Source organism: Panulirus ornatus, chromosome 1 (genome assembly GCF_036320965.1).
Source record: "Panulirus ornatus isolate Po-2019 chromosome 1, ASM3632096v1, whole genome shotgun sequence".
NCBI classification, from domain to species: Eukaryota; Metazoa; Arthropoda; class Malacostraca; order Decapoda; family Palinuridae; genus Panulirus; species Panulirus ornatus.
In genome coordinates, this window is record NC_092224.1 from 52,934,493 (window position 1) to 52,959,242 (window position 24,750).

At 41.9% G+C, this 24,750-nt stretch overlaps 1 protein-coding gene across 2 annotated transcripts in view; it reads left to right on the forward strand.

The window, feature by feature from the left end:
* The window catches only part of LOC139748987 (solute carrier family 2, facilitated glucose transporter member 1-like), a 495,836-nt gene that overhangs the window by 63,484 nt on the left and 407,602 nt on the right, over positions 1 to 24,750 (forward strand). Inside the window, exon 1 of one of the 2 annotated variants that reach the window (XM_071662350.1) lies at positions 23,547 to 23,943. The exons of the other annotated variant lie outside the window; for it this stretch is intronic. Within the exon in view, the coding sequence (XP_071518451.1) occupies positions 23,776 to 23,943 (168 nt within the window). The 5' untranslated portion in view covers positions 23,547 to 23,775. Of the gene's footprint in view, positions 1 to 23,546; positions 23,944 to 24,750 lie in introns of those variants that run through there. 2 annotated transcript variants of the gene reach the window in all.

Sequence of the window (24,750 nt, forward strand, 5' to 3'; positions counted from 1 at the left end):
GTTTTAGAATTCGCCTGGGGGAGCTGATAAGTCGGACCGCTTTCGACTCAACTGAGAAGAAAGGACAAAGAGCTAGAACCACTCCAAATGTGAGAGCAGGAGTCCATACAAGGACGAATAAACTGAGCAACTGTTCAGAAAAGAGGAAGTTTCGACACCTAAACAGGACTCCCAGTTTCTTAGAGGCAGATTTTGCTATTTCCGTGATATGGAGTTTCCAAGATGGTGTGGATGTTCCAGTAATACCAAGTATGTTGATTAAGTCAAGAGGTGAAATTACAGGACCGTCGAGGGAGGAAGGAAAGTTGTGAGGAGTTTTCGACAGAGAGCTGGGCAAAAAACTGGGTCTTGGAGGTATTAAACTTAACCAGATTTCGTCTACCTCACTGAGATATCCTGTTCAAGTCTGAGTTTACTGAGGAAGTTGTGTCGAGACGAGGTGGATATCGAGTGAGAGAAGAAGAAGCAAAATTAAAGGATGGGGATGAATGCAGTGTTGAATTCTTAGCGTATGAGTGCATCTGGTTATTCGCAGAAGAAAGGAAAAGAGTGTAGTAGACAGCAGAAAACTTTGAGGGACAGTGCTGTTGATGGAGAGAGGGGGAGAAGCTGATCCATTAACAACCACGGTGATAGATCGGCCAGAGAGGAAGCTAGATATGGGGGAGCAAAGTTAAGGAGGGAAGCCAAAATAAGGGAGACTAGAGTTGCCATAATTTCTCTTGAAAGCAGGTATTTTCCTACATACTGGAGTCTTATCATGGAGTACTGCTCACATGTTTGGGGTAGTTCTTCCCCCACTTCTTTCATATGTCAGAGTAGAATCAAAAGCCTTACTTCCTTAATTTTCCAGGCATCACCTGTCTCCAACCATTCATCTGTGCTCACTGTGATCTTAGTGCCCTTTCCTCATTTCACAGGTATTATTTTGGTCACTGCTCATGTGAGCCGTCTACATTTGTCCCTGCCAGCAAAGTTTGGATCCATGACTCGCGTCTGGCTGCTGTTTCCCATAGATTCTGTGTGGAAATGAGCCAGACGAGAACTGACCGTCATGGTACTTCCTTCTTCCCCCGAGCAGCTAAGCTGTGGGACTTTCCTCTTTCTACGTATACAAGTCAGGTGTCCAGACACTTGACGAGATCTGATTGATTTCTTCATGGTTGTTTTTCACCCGTTTTCCTTTCGTTCGAGATGGCCATTATTGGGGCATGCTTTGTCCATGTCATGTTGGTCACTATATATAAAACAATGCAATCGACAATGTGAGATAAAAGCAAACTAGACGCCCTAAGAGCACTTACTGATACCAGACTTGGACGGAAAGAAGTGTTGTACATTCACAGCACAGCAGCGAGATCATTCATGGGGACTTTCTATCCTTAACACTGCCACTCACAAAACTTTCCATGGTTTACCCCAGACGCTTCACATGCCCTGGTTCAATCAATTGACAGCACGTCGACCCCGGTATACCACATCGGTCCAATTCACTCTATTCCTTGCACGATCCATTGTAAATTTCCTTAGGACAAATTCTTGTCTGCATCACTTCAAAATCAACAGCGCTTACTGCTGTACACAAAGAATAAACCTGTGTCCCTTTTCTGAGCAATATAACTGGCTGAAACATTGACTCAGGTAACACAAAGGCTGACAAACTGGTATGCTCACTGCAACTCTGGCTTCCAGACTCCTTTCCGACTGCCGGAGCTCGCTAAGTCTAGCGTACTAGAACATACTCGAAGAATCTAGAAATATCTTGTGCATCATATTTGCGGCAGTCTGATCAGTATTATATAATGTAATACTTGTTATTAGACTGCCTGGCTTGGGCAACTGTCCCCCTGAGGGTTCGTCCTTGACTACTATGTAATACATCTAAGCTCTAACCTCAATCTCAGGAGGCAGGTAAATGGTGCCACAAGTCACCTCCAGTGTGTTCGTGCCCGGCAGGTGGGCTTACGGCCAACATGGTTCGTAACAGAAGCTTGACTTGCATGAATGTTGCCAAGATCGACCCTCCTAAGCTAAGATTCACCTACAATATCCGAATGAAAGGTCGTCAGGAAACGCATGTGGTTAAGACTACAATTAGCTACTGAGGAAAGTACGTTATATACACACACAAAAAAATTCCCATGTCTTTGTGATTTGATTTTTGGAGACGTTGAATCTAGGTTCCGTATATGTACGAGTCAAAGGTGACAAGTCTCAGGTATTAGGAGTATAGTGGAAGCTGCAGAGTTCACGTAAGTTAATGGTAACTCACATAAAATGTGTCACAACACTTCTGTGCATGACGCCTCACAGGGAGATCTATTTGTTGATGGAATTCATTACTCCGGTGACTGTAAAGTTTGGCATGAGGACCTGTATGTACCTCGTTAAGAGTTCATTACTCTTTCTAAAGGTCAGAAAAAGGCATTCGTAACTTCTATGTCCACGAGGTGTTGCTCGGCGAGAAACCAGAGCGACCTTGAGACTCGACAATGTCGTAACTGGTTGATCGAACACAACCTAACATTATTCTCATACATGTAAATATTGATCTGTCTAGTACATATATTGATCGTCTGAATGTTGCATAGAGACAACCACCTAGACAATTACGAGAAGATGTGAGGCGGAAAGTTGACATGCTACTACTACTAATTACTCCGGGTCAACTGCTGGTCACTCACTAGCAAACAGCCTATGATCTTGTTCCTTGGTTCATGATATAATCCCAGCTGAAACAAATATCATTATGATGTTTACCGATAAATGACTCCATCAGACATCATCCTAACCCACATAGTTCGCAGGAAATATTATCATCATTCTAAAACTTGCAACAGAAATAACCAAGTTGCTGGGTCATGTTTGGCCCTTACATCACGTCTCAGCCTCATGAAGATATGGAAGCGGCTCAGGGCCAAAACCGCGTCACTTTCGTCGTGTGGATCGGCATTATATCCTCAGCTCAAAAGCAAACTTGGTTGCAATATCATTCCTTCTTCTGGTCACATTTTCCCGCACCTGACACAGGCTTTAGTCTCATGTCGGCCACTTCTCCGTTGATCTACTACTAACGGTCTGTCCTCTAAATCCTCTTCTGCAGGAGCTGTTGTGGCAGCCTTACTCGGATCTTATGTTTATATATGGCAGTAAACACCACACCTGCGCTGACGAGAGCCACCAGCTCATGCTGCTGCACCACAACACATACTTACTGGTAGATGGTTACAACACTCCCAGTGTTTATGGACTGTTTTGAATATTTTTTCGTAAAGTGATTTGGAGATATTAGCATGTGTGTTGTGCCAGGAAGTATTTTGTGCTTCACCAACACTTTGAGGTGGTAGAGTGACTAGTTTGGCACGGTTGAGTCTTGCCACCCGGCGTGTCAGCTGACGCACACGTCATGATGCAACACGTCGGCCGTGCCAATAGCGCGGGTCGTGGGTGTTCCTGGGACACATACATGCATGGCACACTCACGTCCTGCACACTACGTACACACATGTACACCAACCAGTGTTTCCCTCCTAGAAAACGGTCACTTAGGCTGACGTGGTGAACGATGACCAGTCGACCAGCCGACCAGTCGACCAGCCGACCAGTACAAGGTTACAGGAAGGACAAGAAGCGGTTGCAGGGTGTGTGTGTAGGGGAAGGTGACCAGGGAGGGCGGGGCAATGTCATTCTTTTTTTTGTTTGATGTACGATAAGAAATCAGTCATGATGAACTTAAGGTACTGATAACAGTAGATCCACACTGATCACATACTGATAATCATTAGATCCACACTGATCACATACTGATAATCATTAGGTCCACACTGATCACATACTGATAATCATTAGGTCCACACTGATCACATACTGATAATCATTAGGTCCACACTGATCACATACTGATAATCATTAGGTCCCCAATGATCACATACTGATAATCATTAGGTCCACACTGATCACATACTGATAATCATTAGGTCCCAATGATCACATACTGATAATCATTAGGTCCACACTGATCACATACTGATAATCATTAGGTCCACACTGATCACATACTGATAATCATTAGGTCCACACTGATCACATACTGATGATCATTAGGTCCACACTGATCACATACTGATAATCATTAGGTCCACACTGATCACATACTGATAATCATTAGGTCCACACTGATCACATACTGATAATCATTAGGTCCACACTGATCACATACTGATAATCATTAGGTCCACACTGATCACATACTGATAATCATTAGGTCCACACTGATCACATACTGATAATCATTAGGTCCCCAATGATCACATACTGATAATCATTAGGTCCCCAATGATCACATACTGATAATCATTAGGTCCACACTGATCACATACTGATAATCATTAGGTCCCAATGATCACATACTGATAATCATTAGGTCCCCAATGATCACATACTGATAATCATTAGGTCCCCACTGATCACATACTGATAATCATTAGGTCCACAATGATCACCATACTGTAACTCATTAGGTCCACACTGATCACATACTGATAATCATTAGGTCCCCAATGATCACATACTGCTATCATTAGGTCCACACGGATCACATACATGATAATCATTAGGTCCACACTGATCACATACTGATAATCATTAGGTCCACACTGATCAACATACTGATAATCATTAGGTCCCCAATGATCACATACTGATAATCATTAGGTCCCCAATGATCACATACTGATAATCATTAGGTCCACACTGATCACATACTGATAATCATTAGGTCCACACTGATCACATACTGATGGTCATTAGGTCCACACTGATCACATACTGATAACATTAGGTCCACACTGATCACATACTGATAATCATTAGGTCCACACTGATCACATACTGATGATCATTAGGTCCACACTGATCACATACTGATAACATTAGGTCCACACTGATCACATACTGATAATCATTAGGTCCACACTGATCACATACTGATAATCATTAGGTCCCCAATGATCACATACTGATAATCATTAGGTCCCAATGATCACATACTGATAATCATTAGGTCCCCAATGATCACATACTGATAATCATTAGGTCCACACTGATCACATACTGATAACATTAGATCCACATTGATCACATACTGATAATCATTAGGTCCACACTGATCACATACTGATAATCATTAGGTCCCCAATGATCACATACTGATAATCATTAGGTCCCCAATGATCACATACTGATAATCATTAGGTCCACACTGATCACATACTGATAACATTAGATCCACACTGATCACATACTGATGGTCATCAGATCCACACTGATCACATACTGATAATCATTAGGTCCCTAATGATCACATACTGATAATCATTAGGTCCACACTGATCACATACTGATGGTCATCAGGTCCACACTGATCACATACTGATAATCATTAGGCACACTGATCACATACTGATAATCATTAGGTCCCTAATGATCACATACTGATAACATTAGATCCACACTGATCACATACTGATAATCATTAGGTCCACACTGATCACATACTGATGGTCATCAGGTCCACACTGATCACATACTGATAATCATTAGGCACACTGATCACATACTGATAATCATTAGGTCCCTAATGATCACATACTGATAATCATTAGGTCCCCAATGATCACATGCTGATAATCATTAGGTCCACACTGATCACATACTGATAATCATTAGGTCCACACTGATCACATACTGATAATCATTAGGTCCCTAATGATCACATACTGATAATCATTAGGTCCACACTGATCACATACTGATAATCATTAGGTCCACACTGATCACATACTGATAACATTAGATCCACACTGATCACATACTGATGGTCATCAGATCCACACTGATCACATACTGATAATCATTAGGTCCCTAATGATCACATACTGATAATCATTAGGTCCCAATGATCACATACTGATAATCATTAGGTCCACACTGATCACATACTGATAATCATTAGGTCCACACTGATCACATACTGATAATCATTAGGTCCACACTGATCACATACTGATGATCATTAGGTCCACACTGATCACATACTGATAATCATTAGGTCCACACTGATCACATACTGATAATCATTATGTCCACACTGATCACATACTGATAATCATTAGGTCCACACTGATCACATACTGATAATCATTAGGTCCACACTGATCACATACTGATAACATTAGATCCACACTGATCACATACTGATAATCATTAGGTCCACACTGATCACATACTGATAATCATTAGGTCCACACTGATCACATACTGATGCTCATCCTTTCTGAAGTTATTGCATATATTTTTTCTCTTTTATTCATGTGTGAAAATTCAGTGGATGGGTGATCAGGTTTTGAATCTGATGGGCGCCACTCTGGCCTTATGACATACAGTTGGGAACCACGGCAGCGGTGAAGCCACCCTGAGTGCTCATGCGCACCATCAAGGGAACAACCAATTCTCGACCAGTGTAGACTATATGTTTACTTGTACAGTAGTTTTCCTGTGGATTTGTTCTACACATGCTTTGTGTACACTGTGCTCCCCAGCCACCCTGTGGATTCACGTATATTGTTTGCTGTAAAAAAGTGTCGGTAAACCTTAAAGCTTCGTCATTACTTAATAAACACACACACACACACACACACACACACACACACACACACACAGGTGATTACACACCTGGCGTAAGCCGCTGTGTGAATATTTTGTGACGTTTGGTCCGAGTGGTGGACGTGGCCTGCTTCCTGAGTGCTGCAGAGCCTCGTGAATGATAGAAGGGACTCCTGGAGCTAGACGGGACGTCACGAATGTTGTCCTCTCTTCTCGTGTATATATACAGTATAGAAGTTAGCGTTGCTGACCACGGCGCATCAACGGGCCATCCAGGGTCGAGCGCATGGATTTAAATCCTGGTTGTGGCAGTTTGTCCACAGTCAGCCGAGCTGTTCATCCTTCCCTAAGGGTTGGTCTATAAATTGGGTTGCAATTATCAGCGCCTGATCATGATTAGTTTTTCCTGTAGTGGTATTTGTTCTATCTCCGGGTGGTATATATGATATCATGTTCCGGCTGGTCATTGCAATAGAGCTGGCTGCAAACAGTTTTCTGTTGTTTGCGAAAATTCCCGCAAGAAAATGGGAAATGCTTGTCTCGCTCTAATCCACATTAAATTCGATATATATATATATATATATATATATATATATATATATATATATATATATATATATATATATATATATTCATTTATTTATTTATTACACTTTGTCGCTGTTTCTCGCGTTTGCGAGGTAACGCAAGGAAACAGTCGAAAGAATGGCCCAAATGCACCCACATACACATTTATATACATACACGCCCACACACACACACATACATACCTATACATTTCAACGTATACATACATATACATATACACACATATACTTATATACACATGTACATATTCATACATGCTGCCTTCATCCATTTCGTCGCTACCCCGCCACATATGAGATGGACTCCCCCCCCCCCCCCCCCCACGCGCGCGCAAGGTAGCGCTAGGAAAAGACATCAAAGGCCACATTCGTTCATAGTCTCTAGCTGTCATGTATAATGCACCGAAACCACAGCTCCCTTTCCACATCTAGGCCCCACAAAACTTTCAATGGTAAACCATATATGTATATCTACGTAAGTGTTAGGGACCAGTAGACGCATGTACATTCATACATTGAGGAGTAGATTTCGCTGATATACATAAATAGGATTAAAAACTGTACTTACAGTATTGCCTGGCCATGATTCACTTGGCTGGCAAGACTGTACAACAGCTCACCTCTTCTTAGCGTAATTATTGTCACTGGAAATGTTCGCTGCCTTTCATACCAAGGGTATAATCCCCGTAGCTCTCTGTGCACACCTGTGCTGACTTTGGTTTTTTTTTTTAGTTCCTGTGGAAGCAACTATGCATAAAAGCAGAGTACTGCCAGGTTGATACAGCAGTAGGTAGAATGCACCGTGACACCCGTAACCCCATTGCATCAGAACTAAGGTTTAAACCATCCAGGGCTGATGGTATGTCGTGCTGCTGGCATGATAAAAATGATGAGCCGCTACATTAATGGGATGTCAGACTCCCAGGGCGTTGAACCTCTGGGCCGTGAGGCTATAGTTATACGTCCAACACCAGTGCTACCTCCACGGAGCAGATCCTACCGGTTTCTCCCATAATATGGCACAAAAACTGGCATACATGCACGAAGGCAAGGATCTGTATAGCAATTGGACGAAAACGGTAAGCAATAAACAAGTCTGGGTTGTGTATCATACGTAGCTAAAGCGGTAAGTACGTTACGTGCTGGACCTGGGCAATTTGTCTGATTAAATAACGTTATTTTTACCTACACTTCACATTAGTAACTGTGCTCACAGTCAAGCAAATATCATGGGTTCATAAGTAGACTGAAAGTTTTCATTATTATTATTATTATTATTATTATTATTATTATTATTATTATTATTATCATAATCATTTATATACGTCCACAACGGCTGTAGACAAAGTGCGATAACTAATTGGTGTGTTGACAATGGTTACAAACACCCAATAATGTTGTACAGTATGTGATGTGGATAACATCCCATGTAATCATTGTTGTTTCCAAGACGGTTGCTTATTTGGGGCTTTAGCTAAATTTAGCTATCAATTACAGGGTCATTAAGGTCGTCAGTGTCAAACTACATCCACCAGCCAAAATATCTTAAACGCCTTCATCCGGTGTGAGGGATAACTTTAAGACCACATACACAGGCTCGTTGTGTATGTGAGCCATGTAACAACGCGATGTGAAAGGTTCGAGTAATATGCAAGTTGGTTAGTGAAGCCTAGCTTAAGTCTTTCAACGCGTAAGGTAATCAGGTATGATAACTTAGTACTGTATTCAATCAACCCCAAGTTAGTAGTGTTCTGTTGTATCACATAACTTACTCAAATCATGGAAAGCGAAGCCGGAATGGAAAATAATAAAGGATTTTAAGACACCAAGATTCATGAAGGAGTTTAGTTATGTGTGTCTTCAATATATAGGTTTTTCCGTCGTGTTTGCATATTTATGTAAGCGTAAAGCAAGAACACGTGGGACATAACCAGCTGTGGCTGGTGCCAGCCTCCAATGAATTTACCGAGTATATCTCTGAGTGACGGCGACCTGAGAACACACATATTAATAAACAAATATCACACTGCTGTTGGGAGGCATCTACTCGGGAGGCACCGAGGCAGTTGTCTGCCGTTGTATATCGTTATTTATATTTCTACAATCATATGACTGTTCTAGTCCCTTGACAGGAAAAAGAAAAAAAAAAGTAAATGATGTTGGTATATGATTAACTGCTCCACAGATATACAAGTGTTACCAATGAAACAACCATATCTGTCTTACCATCATCCCGTTTAATTTAATATATATATATATATATATATATATATATATATATATATATATATATATATATATATATATATATATTTTTTTTTTTTTTTTTTCTTTTCATACTATTCGCCATTTCCCGCGATAGCGAGGTAGCATTAAGAACAGAGGACTGGGCCTTGGAAGGAATATCCTCACCTGGCCCCCTTCTCTGTTCCTTCTTTTGGAAAATCAAAAAAAAATGAGAGGGGAGGATTTCCAGCCCCCCGCTCCCTTCCCTTTTAGTCGCCTTCTACGACACGCAGGGAATACGTGGGAAGTATTCTTTCTCCCCTGTCCCCAGGGATAATATATATATATATATATATATATATATATATATATATATATATATATATATATATATTTTTTTTTTTTTTTTTTTTTTTCATACTATTCGCCATTTCCCGCGATAGCGAGGTAGCGTTAAGAACAGAGGACTGGGCCTTTGAGGGAATATCCTCACCTGGCCCTCTTCCCTGTTCCTTCTTTTGGAAAAAAAAAAAAAAAACGAGAGGGGAGGATTTCCAGCCCCCCGCTCCCTTCCCTTTTAGTCGCCTTCTACGACACGCAGGGAATACGTGGGAAGTATTCTCCCTCCCCCATCCCCAGGGAAAGTTGGCGGCAAGCGAAATATATATATATATATATATATATATATATATATATATATATATATATATATATATATATATATGATAGAGTGGCCGATATAGGGTGTTTTGGTCGAGGTGGTGTGGAAAGTGAGAGGGTTAGGGAAAATGATTTGGTAAACAGAGAAGAGGTAGTGAAAGCTTTGCGGAAGATGAAAGCCGGCAAGGCAGCAGGTTTGGATGGTATTGCAGTGGAATTTATTAAAAAAGGGGGTGACTGTATTGTTGACTGGTTGGTAAGGTTATTTAATGTATGTATGACTCATGGTGAGGTGCCTGAGGATTGGCGGAATGCGTGCATAGTGCCATTGTACAAAGGCAAAGGGGATAAGAGTGAGTGCTCAAATTACAGAGGTATAAGTTTGTTGAGTATTCCTGGTAAATTATATGGGAGGGTATTGATTGAGAGGGTGAAGGCATGTACAGAGCATCAGATTGGGGAAGAGCAGTGTGGTTTCAGAAGTGGTAGAGGATGTGTGGATCAGGTGTTTGCTTTGAAGAATGTATGTGAGAAATACTTAGAAAAGCAAATGGATTTGTATGTAGCATTTATGGATCTGGAGAAGGCATATGATAGAGTTGATAGAGATGCTCTGTGGAAGGTATTAAGAATATATGGTGTGGGAGGAAAGTTGTTAGAAGCAGTGAAAAGTTTTTATCGAGGATGTAAGGCATGTGTACGTGTAGGAAGAGAGGAAAGTGATTGGTTCTCAGTGAATGTAGGTTTGCGGCAGGGGTGTGTGATGTCTCCATGGTTGTTTAATTTGTTTATGGATGGGGTTGTTAGGGAGGTAAATGCAAGAGTCTTGGAAAGAGGGGCAAGTATGAAGTCTGTTGGGGATGAGAGAGCTTGGGAAGTGAGTCAGTTGTTGTTCGCTGATGATACAGCGCTGGTGGCTGATTCATGTGAGAAACTGCAGAAGCTGGTGACTGAGTTTGGTAAAGTGTGTGGAAGAAGAAAGTTAAGAGTAAATGTGAATAAGAGCAAGGTTATTAGGTACAGTAGGGTTGAGGGTCAAGTCAATTGGGAGGTGAGTTTGAATGGAGAAAAACTGGAGGAAGTGAAGTGTTTTAGATATCTGGGAGTGGATCTGGCAGCGGATGGAACCATGGAAGCGGAAGTGGATCATAGGGTGGGGGAGGGGGCGAAAATTCTGGGGGCCTTGAAGAATGTGTGGAAGTCGAGAACATTATCTCGGAAAGCAAAAATGGGTATGTTTGAAGGAATAGTGGTTCCAACAATGTTGTATGGTTGCGAGGCGTGGGCTATGGATAGAGTTGTGCGCAGGAGGATGGATGTGCTGGAAATGAGATGTTTGAGGACAATGTGTGGTGTGAGGTGGTTTGATCGAGTGAGTAACGTAAGGGTAAGAGAGATGTGTGGAAATAAAAAGAGCGTGGTTGAGAGAGCAGAAGAGGGTGTTTTGAAGTGGTTTGGGCACATGGAGAGAATGAGTGAGGAAAGATTGACCAAGAGGATATATGTGTCGGAGGTGGAGGGAACGAGGAGAAGAGGGAGACCAAATTGGAGGTGGAAAGATGGAGTGAAAAAGATTTTGTGTGATCGGGGCCTGAACATGCATGGGGGTGAAAGGAGGGCAAGGAATAGAGTGAATTGGATCGATGTGGTATACCGGGGTTGACGTGCTGTCAGTGGATTGAATCAAGGCATGTGAAGCGTCTGGGGTAAACCATGGAAAGCTGTGTAGGTATGTATATTTGCGTGTGTGGGCGTATGTGTGTGCATGTGTGTGGGTGGGGTTGGGCCATTTCTTTCGTCTGTTTCCTTGCGCTACCTCGCAAACGCGGGAGACAGCGACAAAGTATAAATATATATATATATATATATATATATATATATATATATATATATATATATATATATATATATATATATATATATATATATATATATATATATATTCAAATAAAAATGAAACTCATTATCTAGAAAAATATCTTAAATGTTTCATCAAACAAAACTCCGGAGCATGATTGTGCAGACTAGGATGCATGATTGTGCAGACTAGGATGCATGATTGTGCAGACTAGGATGCATGATTGTGCAACATAGGATGCATGATTGTGCAACATAGGATGCATGATTGTGCAGACTAGGATGCATGATTGTGCAGACTAGGATGCATGATTGTGCAACATAGGATGCATGATTGTGCAGACTAGGATGCATGATTGTGCAGACTAGGATGCATGATTGTGCAGACTAGGATGCATGATTGTGCAACATAGGATGCATGATTGTGCAGACTAGGATGCATGATTGTGCAACATAGGATGCATGATTGTGCAGACTAGGATGCATGATTGTGCAACATAGGATGCATGATTGTGCAACATAGGATGCATGATTGTGCAACATAGGATGCATGATTGTGCAACATAGGATGCATGATTGTGCAGACTAGGATGCATGATTGTGCAGACTAGGATGCATGATTGTGCAGACTAGGATGCATGATTGTGCAGACTAGGATGCATGATTGTGCAGACTAGGATGCATGATTGTGCAGACTAGGATGCATGATTGTGCAACATAGGATGCATGATTGTGCAGACTAGGATGCATGATTGTGCAGACTAGGATGCATGATTGTGCAACATAGGATGCATGATTGTGCAGACTAGGATGCATGATAGTGCAACATAGGATGCATGATTGTGCAGACTAGGATGCATGATTGTGCAGACTAGGATGCATGATTGTGCAGACTAGGATGCATGATTGTGCAACATAGGATGCATGATTGTGCAGACTAGGATGCATGATTGTGCAACATAGGATGCATGATTGTGCAGACTAGGATGCATGATTGTGCAGACTAGGATGCATGATTGTGCAACATAGGATGCATGATTGTGCAGACTAGGATGCATGATTGTGCAACATAGGATGCATGATTGTGCAGACTAGGATGCATGATTGTGCAGACTAGGATGCATGATTGTGCAACATAGGATGCATGATTGTGCAGACTAGGATGCATGATTGTGCAACATAGGATGCATGATTGTGCAGACTAGGATGCATGATTGTGCAGACTAGGATGCATGATTGTGCAGACTAGGATGCATGATTGTGCAACATAGGATGCATGATTGTGCAGACTAGGATGCATGATTGTGCAACATAGGATGCATGATTGTGCAGACTAGGATGCATGATTGTGCAGACTAGGATGCATGATTGTGCAACATAGGATGCATGATTGTGCAGACTAGGATGCATGATTGTGCAACATAGGATGCATGATTGTGCAGACTAGGATGCATGATTGTGCAGACTAGGATGCATGATTGTGCAGACTAGGATGCATGATTGTGCAGACTAGGATGCATGATTGTGCAACATAGGATGCATGATTGTGCAGACTAGGATGCATGATTGTGCAACATAGGATGCATGATTGTGCAGACTAGGATGCATGATTGTGCAGACTAGGATGCATGATTGTGCAGACTAGGATGCATGATTGTGCAGACTAGGATGCATGATTGTGCAACATAGGATGCATGATTGTGCAGACTAGGATGCATGATTGTGCAGACTAGGATGCATGATTGTGCAACATAGGATGCATGATTGTGCAACATAGGATGCATGATTGTGCAACATAGGATGCATGATTGTGCAGACTAGGATGCATGATTGTGCAGACTAGGATGCATGATTGTGCAACATAGGATGCATGATTGTGCAGACTAGGATGCATGATTGTGCAACATAGGATGCATGATTGTGCAACATAGGATGCATGATTGTGCAGACTAGGATGCATGATTGTGCAGACTAGGATGCATGATTGTGCAACATAGGATGCATGATTGTGCAGACTAGGATGCATGATTGTGCAGACTAGGATGCATGATTGTGCAACATAGGATGCATGATTGTGCAGACTAGGATGCATGATTGTGCAACATAGGATGCATGATTGTGCAGACTAGGATGCATGATTGTGCAACATAGGATGCATGATTGTGCAGACTAGGATGCATGATTGTGCAACATAGGATGCATGATTGTGCAACATAGGATGCATGATTGTGCAACATAGGATGCATGATTGTGCAACATAGGATGCATGATTGTGCAGACTAGGATGCATGATTGTGCAGACTAGGATGCATGATTGTGCAACATAGGATGCATGATTGTGCAACATAGGATGCATGATTGTGCAGACTAGGATGCATGATTGTACAGACTAGGATGCATGATTGTGCAGACTAGGATGCATGATTGTGCAGACTAGGATGCATGATTGTGCAGACTAGGATGCATGATTGTGCAACATAGGATGCATGATTGTGCAGACTAGGATGCATGATTGTGCAATATAGGATGCATGATTGTGCAACATAGGATGCATGATTGTGCAACATAGGATGCATGATTGTGCAGACTAGGATGCATGATTGTGCAGACTAGGATGCATGATTGTGCAGACTAGGATGCATGATTGTGCAGACTAGGATGCATGATTGTGCAACATAGGATGCATGATTGTGCAGACTAGGATGCATGATTGTGCAACATAGGATGCATGATTGTGCAGACTAGGATGCATGATTGTGCAACATAGGATGCATGATTGTGCAGACTAGGATGCATGATTGTGCAACATAGGATGCATGATTGTGCAGACTAGGATGCATGATTGTGCAACATAGGATGCATGATTGTGCAGACTAGGATGCATGATTGTGCAACATAGGATGCATGATTGTGCAGACTAGGATGCATGATTGTGCAACATAGGATGCATGATTGTGCAGACTAGGATGCATGATTGTGCAACATAGGATGCATGATTGTGCAGACTAGGATGCATGATTGTGCAACATAGGATGCATGATTGTGCAACATAGGATGCATGATTGTGCAACATAGGATGCATGATTGTGCAACATAGGATGCATGATTGTGCAGACTAGGATGCATGATTGTGCAACATAGGATGCATAATTGTGCAGACTAGGATGCATGATTGTGCAACATAGGATGCATGATTGTACAGACTAGGATGCATGATTGTACAGACTAGGATGCATGATTGTGCAGACTAGGATGCATGATTGTGCAACATAGGATGCATGATTGTACAGACTAGGATGCATGATTGTGCAGACTAGGATGCATGATTGTGCAACATAGGATGCATGATTGTGCAGACTAGGATGCATGATTGTGCAGACTAGGATGCATGATTGTGCAACATAGGATGCATGATTGTGCAGACTAGGATGCATGATTGTGCAACATAGGATGCATGATTGTGCAGACTAGGATGCATGATTGTGCAACATAGGATGCATGATTGTGCAGACTAGGATGCATGATTGTGCAACATAGGATGCATGATTGTGCAACATAGGATGCATGATTGTGCAACATAGGATGCATGATTGTGCAACATAGGATGCATGATTGTGCAGACTAGGATGCATGATTGTACAGACTAGGATGCATGATTGTGCAGACTAGGATGCATGATTGTGCAGACTAGGATGCATGATTGTGCAACATAGGATGCATGATTGTGCAGACTAGGATGCATGATTGTACAGACTAGGATGCATGATTGTGCAGACTAGGATGCATGATTGTGCAACATAGGATGCATGATTGTGCAACATAGGATGCATGATTGTGCAGACTAGGATGCATGATTGTGCAACATAGGATGCATGATTGTGCAACATAGGATGCAAGATTGTGCAGACGATGATTTGGTGTTCATTTTCGGTCACATTTGTTGTTGTTGACGTAGCAGATGATAGATTCTAAACCAACCATCCATCGGCCAGTCTCCTCTGGTCTGCCAGATGTCTTTAGGAGAATCAGACACACATGGCAAGAGCTGAGTTGAGGATATTTGCCGTGTGTATGTCTGATGTTACGTCGTGGACTCTGGCCTAATGACAGTGGTTGTTGACGACTATTAGACCCAACCAACGTAGCTCGTGCGAACTGACTGCTGATATTCACACTTGCGTTGCGGAATACTTGTGCAGAGTAAGGGCTTGTAGGTGTGATGAATGGTTATCAAACAGCTTGGCGGAAGGACTTCATGTTTGTGGATGATGCCAAAGGACATATGAGTTAAGTAAGGAGTCAGAAGGATTGTATAAACCTACAAACTAGAACATACACAAACATGACGGGTGAATTTCATTAAGGCAAATGGAAAGCCATAAGGATGGGACACACTGATTAAGGTATTGGATTCGAGTGTTATTTAGCAGAAGATAAACTACAGGCTGTGTGTGTGTGTGTGTGTGTGTGTGTGTGTGTGTGTGTGTGTGTGTGTGTATGTGTGTGTGTGTGTGGGAGTTGTACCTAACCTGTGGTGTGAGGGCCACCTTAGAACTGAATATTTGACAAACTGTTTGTTGGGAAATATCAAAATTGCATAAATGGGTAAAGAAATGTTCAGCAAACTATTCACATCGTATATTAGACCTGTTTGAATAGGTGGGCAACGGAAATGGTAGCTGAATTAAGGGAGTAGAGTTATGAGGAGTGGTTAGAGGCCATATGGAAGAAAGGAGTAATGGGTGACTTGATCATAACCTTCAGGTTTCTGAAAGACTTTGTTAATGTGAGGAAAAAGTGATTCGCCGGGAGGAAATAACAAGAAACATCTTCCTAGAGATGGAAAGAAGCATTTTTATACTCTAGAGAAGTGAACGAATGAAGTAAGTTGAAGAATGAACCTGAATGCTGATTTCATACGAAAGTTTCGAGTTGTATGTTACTCGACACACTTCACGAGAGCAGACCTCCCATCCATGGTACAGTACAGGTAATTAATTACACTTCCTGACGTACGGAACACAACACTGATAACAGAGAACTTGTATTGAGACCCGTCTGTCTACAGCAGTGTGTGAGGGCGGCGTGATAAGGCTGGCATGCCTCTGTGTGTGTGTGTGTGTGTGTGTGTGTGTGTGTGTGAGAGAGAGAGAGAGAGAGAGAGAGAGAGAGAGAGAGAGAGAGAGAGAGAGAGAGAGAGAGAGAGAGATGCACCACGGGAGTACCTGTATAATTCGTTGAGTTTACCCCTCACGTGGTATATCACTGTCTCCCCCACACTGAAGACAGCCACAGACATGGTCGTCACTGCGTACCCAAGCCACCAGAGGAGCGCTCTCATGTTTGCCAACCTTATCATTGCACATAACTGGTGTTCTCTGTCTTATCAGAGCACATTGATAGTGTTGCCGACCATAACAGAGCACATTACTGGTGTTCTCTGTCTTATCAGAGCACATTGATAGTGTTGCCTACCATAACAGAGCACATTACTGGTGTTCTCTGTCTTATCAGAGCACATTGATAGTGTTGCCGACCATAACAGAGCACATTACTGGTGTTCTCTGTCTTATCAGAGCACATTGATAGTGTTGCCGACCATAACAGAGCACATTTATAGTTTTATCAGCCATAGCAGAGCCCAGTGATAGCGTGATCATAACAGAACATATTGATGGTGTTTTCTGCCATAAGAGAGCACGTTCATGTTACCGACCATAACATAACACAGCAATAGTGCTCTGTGCTATAACAGAGCACATGGTGGCGTTGCTGACCATAAGAGTACCCATCAATAATGTTCTCTTCTATAACAGAGCACTGTGCTAGTTCTTCTGATCATAACAGAGCACATTGAGTGTTCTCTGCCATAACAGAGCGCACTGATAGTGTTGCCGTCTGTAGCAGAGCACAGCGCCATTTCTTATCTCGGCCGAAGTTTCAGGATCACGTATCATCATCATTTTATGGTAATATGTCCAGGAGTGTCATGAAGGGGTAGGGGGCGTTTTATATTCATCTCCACAGAACTGCTTCTGTGGATGTTTGTTTCCAATGGAACAACCGTTTCCCTTACCCTCCACCCTACTGCCACAGTAAACCTATGGTCGTAATACAGAAATTTTCTCAACCTGCAACTGCGTACCGATATATTCCATAGAGGGAAATTCAATCGATTATGACTATCAGCTGTTTTATGTTATCAAATATAGAAGTTCATGTTCAAATATCATCACCAGAGGTATTATATCCTGCTATACAACGAATATATACAATATTTTGAGATGATTAATGCTAGTAATATAATTCAACATTCATATAACTCAAAAAGCGCTGAGTTCTTTAAAAGCCGAGTTCTCCAACATACAGTATGTTCTTACATACCATTTTTTTTATTAACTTTTTATCATTGTCTTGGCGAGTTGATAATCCACTCCTCCCCCAACTCCCCACCGCCACCCCCTCGGTCAAATTCAGGGTACGCGCTTGATTATATCATAATAACACCTTACACAAATAGAATTAAGAAATTAGATAATTAGAACATAAGGAATAGTAATAGGAACAGGACTGTCGTCTCACCGTGGACTGTAACCGGTTACGTCATCACCCGGGCCAGCAGAGATGTGCTGTGCTTGTAGCCTCCCCTGCCAGACGCACAAGCACATGTGTTATTTATTGACATGAGTCTACGAAACAGCAAATTCGTTCGTTGTTCACTCATTAGTGTTTCTTTGTAATACATATCGACTGAAAAGGTTTTTAAACCTTCAAGAAAGTTTGTTGGGCTACAATACTAGTGGAAATTTAAGCCTTGTTCAATGCGCGGGACTCTGACGTCATGGCTCGTGCCTCCCCTCACCTGTGACGTTGTCGCTTGTACTCTTGACGTCACGCGAGCAGCAGACGCGGAGTGGGTCACGAGCTGCCGACCCCTGTCAATGACGCTCTCTAGGTCAGCTTATTTTCCCAGAGTGAACAAGGTAATGACCTGATACCAAGTCTCGATATCAAATCCATTCATTATTTCTACGTTTAATCTCGTGCTACATTTAGCCAAGCAATTTCTCTCTTTCGTCAACGTGACATTTCGTTAAAAAAGAAAAAGGAATAAGGTGGAAGAAATCTGTCAGTGAAGATGAACAAGTAGATAATGGGTCAGCTGGGAAAACATTGCCTCTTTCTGTACTTTTCGTCGATGACGTGACTTGTTGGCACATCACTATTGTTTCGCATACGTTCCAAGAATGTCGGTTATATAAGCGACATAGTTGGCAGAAACGCTCGCTAAAGTCCATGATTTTATTACTTTATCATTTCTCGCTTCAGTTTTCGTACATCATGGAATTCTTTTATTAGTTTAGATTCACAACTGTTGTGAAAGGACTGTATTGGAGGAGCGATCATATATATTCTATCATAGTGCATAGTGGTCTTCACTGATTAAACCAGTCTCATGTATTCATGTATTAGAACTATATATTTCTCGTGGTACTGGAGTTAGAGTTAATAACTGAGATGGCATTACTCTAGTCAATACAATGATCGTAGTTTTTAACGTGATTAAACAAGGCATTTGATTCTTGTCCTCTCCTTATGCTATTACTATGTTGCTTAAGTCTAACTCGAGTACCATGAGAAATATCATTGAATCTTCTGTTATTAGATATACAAAGAATGATAATCTTAATATTAGTGAAGGTCTATACAAATTGGATAACCTTATTGTTGATAAAATTTATAAACAATTCACCTTCTTGTCCACATAATAAGTTTATGAACGCTCGTTGTTTGTCTTGGACAATTGCATGTTTACCAAATGGCGTCCTAGCTACGTCTCTTCGTTGTATATCAACTGACTGTTATATTTCTCTCTTGTGTCTCCCCTGATGATGTGATTTTTACAAGAAAGTGCACTTGGGAACTTATCGTGTTTCATTTTCCCCGTAGACTCACAGGGATATATATATATATATATATATATATATATATATATATATATATATATATATATATATATATATATATATATATATGCTAATAGCCACAAGGAATTTGAAACACGGAGTTCAAGGGCTTTCGCAATAATTCACATCCCACAACACGTTCGTTGTGGCTACAAGCATATTCCTGAGTCACCTGTTCTATTGTAGTTAACGCACACACACACACACACACACACACACAAAGTGTGGTCAGGTGAAAACATTGAAAGGTCAGTGTGGCTTTCGTGAGGATAAAGTGCATTATACATGACGTCTAGGGGGTGATATAAACAAACAAATAAGGCCATTACCTCGTTTGTTCCTGGCTCTGCCTCCCTGTTTGGGAAATGGGTAAGAAGTATGAAAAAAGAATTATGAATCCCGTATGTCATTATAATAACCAATACAAGAAAATTAAGTTAGAATGAGTTTCAGTCAGACTGTACAATAATTTCGTGCGTGAGGTACGATGGTCGGCGGAGCCAGGGATAACGGTGGCGGTTGGCGTGGGGTCTGGCGGGAGGTTTGGGTCCAAACTGCGTCACGCAGGCAGGCCATGGGCTCCCCCCTCTTCGGGGGTTAAGAGCACAAATCTATTTATCGTTTCCCATTATTACCTTCTTTATTTATCTCATGAATTGACAAAGTGTCGCAAGAACAGTTTAATTGAAGTTTAAGAAGTTAGGAACGGATGGCCCAGCAGACACTATGCATGAATGTCAAATCAAGAATGTCTTAGGTTTCATACGTACTCTTTCTTTTTTCATTTCGCTCTCACTAGTTATAATGTAATGATCACCTTAATAATACAACATTGCTCATGGAGTTTCGAGTGGAGTGTAAGACCTCACCCTCGAAAAAAAGATATTATAGGCCAAATGCTGAAGGTAATTAATTTCCTCAGTAACTAAATGTACATTGACACCGTGAGCTGGAGGGTTGGATCATTGAGTGAGATGGCTTGGACTTTGATCCGATAAACGTAAGGTCAAAGATCATTTTATTTCTGCTTAGGTTCTTGTCATGTTGTTGTTGTTGCCGTGGTGTATAACTCTTGCGTCTAACCTCTCTACAGTATCAACCATCAGCACTTTTGTATTAACTCCTTCCTTGTACATTAACTCCCTCCCTGTACACTAATTCCCTCCCTGTACACTAACTCTCATCCTGGGTATAGACTACCTACCTGCACACTGACTCCCTCCCTGTACACTGACTCCCTCTCTGTACACTGACTCCCTCCCTGTATACTGACTCCCTCCCTTTAACGTCCTCCTTCACTCTTACTGTAATATCCCACCTCAGGATTTATATCCCACTAGAAATTGTCAAGCCGTTATGTGGCTCTCTCCGTTTTCTTCTTTGTATCTGCTCTAGTGAAGGGGTCCCTTTTTCATTTTAATGTATTTTGTCCTTTTTTTCAATTTTCCCTGGTGGGGAACCATGGCTGGTTTATGATTCTTGGCTGTTGTACGTAAGAATGAGTTGTGATGGCATTTCATCACCTGCGCCTCCCGGGGGATCAGTGGTATGCTGCTACAAGAACATTCTATTGAACACATTCTAATGATCTGCAACTCCAAGACTGGATGTTATTATGGTAGTATCATGCTGATAATGTCCTGACAGTGTTATGCTGAGTACTTCTAGGCAGTATTATGCTGGGAACACCCTTACAGTATCATGCTTGGTACATTCTGACAGTAATATGCTGACACCATCCTGACAGTATTATGCTGACACCTTCCCTGACATTATTATGCTGAGACCATTCAGCAGAAACTGTTCAAAACATATGGTAGAGTACCGGAGAGTTGTGGCGCCATTTTCTTTCAAACTCTTTTCCATTAATATGAGTCAGACTTTCCTCAATATTTTCGTTCCTGGGGTGTTTATCCTACTCTTATCTTATCTCCAAGCTTTCAGATAACCTCATTTTCCATTATAATAGCTTTTTATTCGTGTGTGTGTCTGTTATCTGCTTTGACTATATAGGTTATCTCCACTACCTTAACCAGTGACGCAGATTTTGCGTTCCTCATGTGGGGGGGCCGAGCTTTGTTGTGCGTTCTCTACGCCGGCGTTGTGTTATTGTCTAGTCTTTTTGTGGTTGATGATTCCTTTGTTTCGACCGAGAGGTAGATATTGTATTTTGAGGTGGGGGGTGGGGGGACACTTGTTAGTTCGTGGCTAGTGTGTATTCGCCTGGCAAGGTGACATATGTTCCTGACTGGTGTCCACGACCTGTTGAATGGCTTGGGTTATCCACTTTGGGAGTGGATGTCAGCAGACTGACTCCACAAGACTAAGTAGGTCGTTACGTATCTCATGTCACAATTGGCTAATTATCTGTCACCTTCGGGTAAGGACACATAGGTTGGCTGAAGGTGACCTCTGAGAAACGTTGTTCGGGCGTCGTCGGGTCAGCGAGGCTTGGATGTACCTCACCTTGGAGTCACCTTCAGCGGGTGACGCTACCCGTCTGTTGCTAAACCTCGTACCCGTTTTCTTCCTTCAACTTTAACTTATGATTTACTTACGTATCTGTAGAAAGATAGTTTCCTTTTCGCCTGCTAAGAGGAAGACTGGTAAAAGGCGTGGCGAATCAACCGTTTGGTTGGTAGTAAATTTGGGACAGAACATACATGGCGTCCACGTGGGCGGCGGGAAGAGCTGCCAATTTCTCTAGCAAAAACCTTTGATTGAAGATGCGTCATAAGGCAAGCTGGAATGCTTGTGGCCTCTTCTGTATATCTATTTGTGTGGAAATTCAATGCTTCAAGTGAATTACCTCCTTGGTCACTTACGTTGATGGTCGAATAACTACGTAAACTGCTGTTGTCACACCCCTTCAATACTGGAAGCCTATTGGCTATTTCCAGGGGTTGGGTTCTTGCGTCAGCTAGCCTACTGAGTTTCAAATTTTACATATTTTCATCGTTGGTTCATTTTATGATTTTTGAAGTATCTTAGAATAAGGGATATATGTGAGATAAAGGCTTTGGGTCATCACTTTCCTATGATAAGAACAAGAGGTTAAATTTACAAGATCTGCTGCGAACGAATGACATCAGCCTCTTGCGTCATTCATTCTTGGCGGGAATTGGTGTTGCCGGTGTATGAAATTCACTAATTTTTTACTTGAATTAATAAACGATTCTTTAGACCCACCACTGTCAGGAGTGATTGATATTCATCAACAGTTAAACGTGTACTATAAGAATATCATAGTATTCAGGACAGTTATCAATATAAAAACATTTGGGTGTAACAATACATATCTGGCAAGAATGTTGGTCACGCCACCGACTCGGCTACAGTGTTTAAAAGAGTTATTGGGATTACAGGAATCGCCGTCCGGTTACAGAAATGACAGTTATACCAAATATCTAGTGTTCAGTTTATGGAGATGATAGCCAAAGATCTTACAGGAATAATTTGGAGGAAGATTTTCGTCTGGCCGAAGAGGAACTCTAAGGGCGACGCACGTAGTGTGTGCCGGTGTGGAGGATCAATAAGGTTTCGTATTTAAACCCAGTGAGGCTGTCCACGTTCCAGAGTGTCCTCTTCGCTGTCGTACCGCGGTCACCGTAGTTGCTCGAACGGTGGTACGCGCACTTGTGAACTGTTGGACTGGTGAAAGTCAAACCTTACTTACTTTGCTAGACGTTACAACACTGTCTCCGGTGAAGAGGACATTTTGTTGACGGTTATCGAATAGCGAGTGTAGCGCCACGTTTACCCAGTGCCGGTCTTTCGACTTTCGAACCGAGTAACGAGTTCTTCGTCGCTGAAAAATGATAGTGGATGAAAACCAAACAACCCAGGAGGCCAAGACTGCTCCGAAGGTCATGAACTCGCCGACGGAGAACAAGGAGACCCTCAACAAGAATGGGGCAACTGTGGACCCTCCTGAAGCCGTAGCTAAGGAGCCGGTCGAGGAGGGGACGGCCTCCTACCTCCCGGTAGGTCACCGCCCACCTGTACCTTCTTGTTCCTTTCATTTGTAACAGTGTTCATCAGCACGTCCTTATACAGGGGACTGTTGTATCTAGATATGTCATTATAATCAGCGTTTTATCAGCTAATGCGTGATGCATAAATGTCATTATCACATACATACACAAACATGCAAGATCTAAATGTATGGTGTTGCCCTATTCTCCTAACGTAGCTCATGTAAGACAGGTACCTGAATGAAAGTGTTTTTGATGGTTTCTTATACAACAACACTGCCAGTAAAACCTTAATTAAAACTAGGCCAAATTATCAGAAAAATAGTGTTTACGCCAATAAATGTAAGGCACTTAAAGATACGTTGGCCAGACGTGGAAAACAGAAATGGAGATATGCTATTGGCACAGTCATTCAGTACGTAGAGGTGATCACAGTAATGCTATTGTTAAACATTGTCAAGAAAACAATCACCCTTAAGACCTTAACTGCCTAGTCACATTGTACATATCGGATTAGGCTACCCGTAATGTCGTTGAATCTGTCTTAATTGCTAATATTGATGACTTTAATGTTATCCCCAGCACATCCTATTATCAACCAAATTATCATGAAAGAATAATCCAGACAAGTTAAGATTAGTTGGACACGCATCTCGCTATCCATGACAACCACCCCCGCGTACCCCCCTTACAACAAGGACCCCCACCCCTCCCCTCCCCCACTCTCCCTTTAACGGCCAGGACAGACTCTACTCCAGCATGACTGTGAGAGGATGATGGGCAAGCCTTTGTATGCTTGTCTTGGGAACGAACTTT